Source organism: Myotis lucifugus, unplaced genomic scaffold (genome assembly GCF_000147115.1).
Source record: "Myotis lucifugus unplaced genomic scaffold, Myoluc2.0 scaffold_951, whole genome shotgun sequence".
Lineage (NCBI taxonomy): Eukaryota > Metazoa > Chordata > Mammalia > Chiroptera > Vespertilionidae > Myotis > Myotis lucifugus.
The window spans coordinates 31,808-39,276 of NW_005871999.1; the positions used below are offsets into that span (position 1 = coordinate 31,808).

At 42.8% G+C, this 7,469-nt stretch overlaps 1 protein-coding gene across 1 annotated transcript in view; it reads right to left on the reverse strand.

Moving 5' to 3' along the window:
• Positions 1-667: 667 nt before the first annotated feature.
• LOC111823022 (zinc finger protein 586-like) overlaps positions 668-7,469 on the reverse strand; it is a 22,039-nt gene continuing 15,237 nt past the window's right edge. The window contains exon 4 of the mRNA XM_023747683.1: positions 668-3,733. Within this exon, the coding sequence (XP_023603451.1) occupies positions 2,196-3,733 (1,538 nt within the window). The 3' untranslated portion in view covers positions 668-2,195. The remainder of the gene's footprint in view (positions 3,734-7,469) is intronic.

A 7,469-nucleotide genomic window follows, 5' to 3' on the forward strand; every position in this document is an offset into this window, starting at 1 on the left:
CCCAGGAGGGGTGGGGCAAGGAAGTATATGGGAAAGTATAATTTCACGGGTGTTGCCACCCAGCTTCCCTTCTGTATGACACAGAATCAAACCACTGCTCCTTGGTGTGTAAAATTAAAGAGAGGCTTCTGGCCAGCATGGACACCAAAGGAAGGGGAAGAAAATGCCCAAATACGTCTACTATCACTCCTTGCTCCGGGGAGAGGTGCAGACAATGTAACTGTACTAAGTCACCCCCCGACTAGGCCTTTATGTATAAAGTCTTATGAATGGCATCTCACTGAGGAAGAAATTAATTGGCAAGACTGTTATAGTGACCACCCCACCAGCAGCAAACTTAACAGTTTTTCCTTTGTGGATTGGAGCCCCTACTGGTCTGCATATAGTAACAATCACACCCTAAAATGGGAGGGGAACACATCTTATCTACATGTTAAAGCCAATCACCCCATTTTATGGCGTGGAGGAGGATTTGTTGGATCTCAACTACAACATGACAATTGGCCCCTACAAAATACGCAATGGAAATTAGCTGCTGCACTTGCACCTATCAAATGGTATAGCTTTAATTACGGCACAGATAATTCCATTCATACCTTACGGGGAACTCCCAATAAGACAGTATTTGCCACCGCCTGTGTGTTTGATCCGTTTGTACTCCTCTTAGGCCCCATCCAGATGCACCTTAATGTTACAAGCCATCTGTATGCGGTGTCATGCACAGGCTGCACTCTATCCCACTGCATTAATTCTACATTCCAAACGGACTCCCTTATGATTTTAAAACAACCAGCTTTCGCTTGGGTTCCTACTAACCTAACCGAGCCTTGGGAATCTCATCAAACCTACCAACTGTTACATGATCTGGTAAGAATCTTAAAAAGACAAAAAAGATTTCTTGGAATGTTAATTGCAGGGATCTTTGCCCTCATAATGTTGCTTATTTCTGTGGACATCGCTGCTTCATCCATGGTTCAAACTGTTCAAACTTCTCAGTTTGTGGAACAAGTTAAGGAAAATGTAACTAAGACCTTGTCTATACAAAAGAAAATTGACAGCCAGTTTGAGATTGAATTGTCAGCACTGAAGTCTACAGTCCTGTGGATGGGTGATAAAATCCATGGCCTAGAGCAAAGAATATCCTTGCAGTGTCATTATAATTTTTCTCAGATTTGTGTTACCCCTGTTCCTTATAATAGTACCTTGCACCCTTGGGAATCAGTAAAAAATTACCTTCTTGGCGCTTGGGGTAAAGGTAACACAACCCTTGATATTTTAGAATTACAACAGCATATTGTACAGTTGTCCAAGGCAAACTTACAGACCAATTCCTTAGATGCCTGGCAACAATTTAAAAAGGACATGAAAGAATTCAACCCCTTCCGTTGGATCTCATTACATTTGCCTCTCAGCATAACCACTATTGCTTGTCTCATTTTTCTTCTCATATGCTTATTTCTAGTCTGCAGATGCGGAATGAAGAGTCTTAAAAGGACTCGAACCCTTCAGGCAGCAGTCACCTTTCAAGAATTATTAAGGAAAAGAAACGGGGGAGATGCGGGAGATGCAGGACGCCACCCATTGTCTTCACTAGCAGAGAAGTGCAAACAAGGACCCGGAACGCTGGTGACCCTTGTACCCATGGCAGGGCCTGAGTTATGCACCGACTGTCTCGTCCTGACAGTGGGGGCTCAAGCTATTTCCTGATCAAATAGTCTCAGAGTAAATCCTTCTAATATTTACTGACCTTTAAGATAGCCTGTCTGCTGCTGCAATTACCTGCCTAAGGGCTTTATGTTTAACCAAAGCTGAATAAAAGGCTGGCGAGGCCTGGGCACCAGTGGAGGTCCTTCCTCTTGAGTTGGACTTGCCCGCCTGGTCCCCCCAATATTTCCAAATGACCTCTTGTCTCTTCTCTTTCATTTGTGTGCGGCTCCTCTTCCAGATCCTGAACCCTAAACCACGCGGGACGTGGGGGAGCACACATACAACAACTAACTTTATGGAAAATCTCCCACTGTTGAGTATGGGATTTATGAGCTGAAAGTCCGATTTCTGAAGCCTGAATTTCTTTCAGTGTTGTTAACACTGAACAAGGAAACTACAGTTCCTCCACATCTAAAAACTTCCTCTAATTGTACGCTCATTCGTCCTGAGGCTAGAATTTTTGTTAAATTTATCCACCTTCACAGTACTCAAAGAGCCTTTGTTTTATGTGAACTCTGATGAGTACGAACATGACAATTGCTGATAAAAGATTTCCCACAATCAGTGCATTCATAAGGCCTTTTTCCACTGTGAACTCTCTGATGATAATGGAGTCCAGAGCTATGGGTAAAAGATTTCCCACAATCACTGCACTTATATGGTTTTTCTCCAGTGTGAACTCTCTGATGTTTATAAAGGTCACTGTTCCTGATAAAAGATTTCCCACAGTCATTGCACTCAAAAGGTCGTTCTCCAGTATGAAGTTTCTCATGGTTATGAAGGTCACAGTTCCTGATAAAAGATTTCCCACAATCAGTGCACTTATAAGGTCTTTCTCCGTTGTGAACTCTCTGGTGATAATGGAGTCCAGAGCTATGGATAAAAGATTTCCCACATTCACTGCACTCATACAAACTTTGTCTAGTGTGTAATCTCTGATGATAACAAAAGAGAGATTTCCTCTTAAAAGATTTTCCACATTCGTTACACCCATAAGGCCTTTCAGCAGAGTGAAGTCTCCGATGACGACGAAGGCAGGCTATTCTGGTAAAACACTTTCCACATTCGCTACAGTCAAAAGGTTTTTCTCCAGTGTGAACCCTTTGGTGTTCAATGAGGCTGGAACACTGGGTAAAGGTTTTCCCACATTCGCCACACTCATAAGGCTTTTCTCCAGTGTGAGCCCTTTGGTGGTGAATGAGGCTGGAATTCTGGCTGAAGGATTTCCCACATTCACCACACTCATATGGCTTTTCTCCAGTGTGAACTCTCTGGTGTCTAGTGAGGCCAGCACTTTGGCTAAAGGACTTTCCACATTCACCACACTCATAAGGCTTTTCTCCAGAATGAACTCGACAGTGTTGAATAAGGATCCAATGTTCTTTAAAACATTTTCCACACTCACTGCACTCATATGGCTTTTCCAATGAGGGAACTTTCAGATGATAATTAAGTCCAGAGATTTCTTTAAAATATTTTTTATTTTTGGTGTCTGCAAAACACTGCCTTCCAGTATGGACGGCTTGACCTGGACCAAGTGTGTCGTTGCATCGAATGGCTTTTTTACAGTCTTTCTTGCTATGGTAACTTTTTTTGTTTTGAAATGTCACCCCAGACATGGAGGTTTCACTTGGTTTCGTCCTGGGATGAGGAGCCTGGTGCTGGAGTTGTCCGGAGGCAGTAAGGATGCTGTCTCTAACCTTCTGGGACACACTGAATGTGCAGCTCTTCACAAGTGAGGCCCTGGCCACACACTTTGCTCTCATGTGCTGCTTATGATGCTGGTGAAACTGGGCACTAAAATAAAATGACTTTGCACATGCGCCACATCTCAGCAGTGTCGTACTATATTGCGTTCCCTGCTGCTCAAGCACCTGGAAAATGTCCCTCCAGACTGCAGCACAACACGCACAGGGATGGCTCGTCTGGGAAGACGAAGCTACGTTGGTCTTCGGTGCCTGTGACACTCTTGCAGAAACGCTCTGTTCAGTGGACGCCTCCAGATCCGGACTGCCACAGCAGCAACCTGAACAAAAGGAAAGCCTGGTGAATTACATGTTGGTCCTATAGCAGAAGGTAGTCTTGCTGGGCTGCAGTGGTTCGACCTATGGACCAGGAGGTCAGGATTTGACTCCCAATCAAGGCACATGCCTGGATTACGGGCTTAATCCCCTGTCAGGGGCTTGTAGGAGGCAGCCAAACAATGATTCTCTCTCATCATGGATGTTTCTCTCTCTCACTTTTCCTTCCACTCTGAAATAAATGAAAATATATTTTAAAAAGAAAAAAAAATGGAAATCTCATCATAAATGTCCATCTATCACACCAAGGCATGATTCTATGGAATGATGTTCAAGACACATGTCTTAGAATCTGAGAAAATGGCTTTTATACATTAAATGGTCCCTAAATAGGGGGAGGGGAGGAATCCACAAAGAGAGTAACATGGTCTAGAACAGGGGTGGGCAAACTTTTTGACTCGAGGGCCACAATGGGTTCTTAAACTGGACCGGAGGGCCGGAACAAAAGCATGGATGGAGTGTTTGTGTGAACTAATATAAATTCAAAGTAAACATCATTACATAAAAGGGTACGGTCTTTTTTTTTTTTTTTTTTTTTAGTTTTATTCATTTCAAACGGGCCGGATACGGCCCGCGGGCCGTAGTTTGCCCACGGCTGGGCTAGAATGATACACAACGAGGAAGGATCTATTAGCTGTTCCTCTGCAAATGGCTTCCTACAGGACATTTCTTGCTCATTCCACGAGGCTTTATACAAGAATGTGAATGTGGCCCAGCCAGCATGCCTCAGTGGTTGTGTGTTGAGCTATGAACCAGGAAGTAAAGGTTTGATTCCTGGTTCGGGGACATGCTGGGGTTGAGCTATCGATCCTCAATGTGGGGCCTGTAGGAGGCAGCCAATCAATGATTCCCTCTCATCATTGATGCTTCTATGTCTCTCTCCCATCTCTTTTCCTCTGTGAAATCAATAAAAATATAGTTTTAACAAAAGAATGGCATAAACCCATAAAAATTAACTGAAAAAGAGCAGGTGATGTTCCAGGTCAATACAAAGATATGTGTATATCCAATGCTGATCAGGCAAGATTGGACAGCGGTAAAGAGAGTAAGAGGATAGGCTGACTAGGTGAGCAAACCCACGTGGAAATGGCATGGGTCAAAACAAAAGGGGTGAAGATGCCCCGTTATCTGCAGAGCTTGCACTAGGTGACCCTAGTGGCCTGTTCTGTGATGGTCCTTGAGAAACTTTGCTCTTAGGATCCACAGCAGCCCCTGCAACACTGCACTTTACAAATCAGAGAACCCTATAAAGTATGTTGGCAGAAATTCCGAGAAAAATCCCCTTGGCCACGACTTACCCAATAAACATAACAAAAATCAAGATGACAATAAGTAATATGCACCCAAGGACAGAAAAACTAAGTACATTAAGCAAATAATATCAGATCTGAAAGAAGAAAAAAATATATGTTAATAAAGAACTATAATATTCCTCTTTCACATAGTCTAGATCAGTGGTCGCAAACATTTCAGACCTCATGGACCACTGGTTGGCAACTGCTGGTCTAGATCAATGGTTCCCAAACTTATTTGGCCTACCGCCCACTTTCCAGAAAAAATATTACTCAGCGCCCCCTGGAAATTAATTTTTTTAAATTTTAATAGCAATTAAACAGAAAGATATATGTATTAATGTTTCTACCTTTTTCGTAAAATATAGTAAAGAAAGGTGTAAATTAGAAACATTGAAGTTTGAAATTATGAAGCTATTTATTGAACTCAGAATAGAAAGGTAATACAAAAAAAGTTAAAACAAATGCACCTGTGGCCATCAACGCCCCCCTGGATCGCTGCAGCGCCACCAGGGGGCGGTAGCACCCACTTTGGGAATCACTGGTCTAGATCATCCCATCTGACATGAATACAGAATTACTGAAGTTTAACTACACTTTGGAGGAACTCTAATCCTGAATATAAATAGAAAATTCCATCCAAATGCAGGAGAAAAGGAATTCTTTTTTAAAAAAATATTTATTTTTTATTGATTTGAAAGAGGAAGGGAGAGGGATAGAGAGATAGAAACATCAATGAAAGAAAGAATCATTGATCAGCTGCCTCTTGCATGCCCCCTACTGGGAATCAAGCCTGCAACCCAGGCATGTGGCCGTGGCTGGAATGGAACCTGGGAACCTTCAGTCTGCAGGCCAAAGCTCTATCCACACGGAGCCCAACCGGCTAGGGGGAGAAGAGGAATTCTTGTCAAGCCACACAGGAAACAATCTCTAGGTACATCAAGTTGTTACCGAAAGGGGACTAGGGTGCAGCAGATCTGCCTCAGGCCAGACCATACTGGGTGGGCTTATTAATTTGAGTGGGCAAGATATGTCAGCAGGAGTCCGGGTGATTTTGAGAGTGCACTTATTAAAGCTAGGGACACAGAAACAAAGAAAGAATTTAGCGTAGAAGAAGCAACAGGAGAGAACAGGAGAGCGCTCTGGCCCCTTGGAAAGGTTATGGGAAAGCAGGGTGCCAAGCTGGGCCTGCAGTTAGCTCACTGGGATGTCAGAGACAAGGGGGGAAACGGAGACAGGAGCTCAGCCAGTGTGGCTCAGTAGTTGACCATCAACCTACAAACCAGGAGCTTGTGGTTTGATTCCTCATCAGGGCAAATATCTGGGTTGCACGATTGATCCGTAATGTGGGGCATGCAGGAGGCAGCTGATCAATGATTCTCTCTCTTCATTGATGTTTTTATCTCTCTCCCCCTCTCCCTTCCACTTTGAAATCAATTAAAAGTATATTTTAAAAAATTAAGAAAAAATATTAGAACTGACATATATATAAAATAGAAACAAGAAAGGCAAAAAAAATTAATATCATAACTAAGAACTGATGTTTTTGGGGTTTTTTATTTTATTGTTTGTTAATCCTTTCCTGAGGATATTTTTTCCATTGCTTCAGAGAGAGTGCAAGGGAGGGAGGGAGGCGGAGAGAGGAAATAGAAACACAGATGTGAGACACATTGACTGGTGGACTCCTACAGGGGATGGGAAATGAGCCCACAACCCAGGTACATGCTCTTGATCAAGAATTGAAGTCGAGACCTTTGGATCCCCGGGCCGATGTTCTAACGATTGAGAAACACCAGGTAGGGAGAGCTGTTTTTTGATAAGATGCCCCAAATTGCCAAAACATTAGTTAGACTAAAACAAGAGAAACAAGGTACAAGTAAACAAAAACAGAAATGAAAGACATAACACCCGACACTTTGAACCACAAAGCATCATGAGTTGTTGGGAGATGACATGGCACTGCACACAGAAAATTGTCAAGATTCCACTAAAAACTTCTGAAGTTAATAAGCAAATTCAGAACAGATACAGGACACAAAAATAAGCATACAAACATCACTTCCATTTTTATACACTAACAACAAAATTTTTTAAAATATATTTTTATTGATTTCAGAGAGGAAGGAAGAGGGAGAGAGAAATAGAAACCTCCATGATGAGAGAGAATCATGGATCGGCTGCCTTCTGCAAGTCCCGCAGTGGAGATCGAGCCCACAACCCGGGCATGTGCCCTTGACCGGAATCAAACCCGGGACCTCCAGTTCGCAGCCCGATGCTCTAACCACTGATAGGGCACAACACAATTTCTGATAATGAAATGAAGAAGGCAGACCAATTTACAATACCATCAAAAACAATAAAACACTCAGAAATAAATTCAAACAAAAAG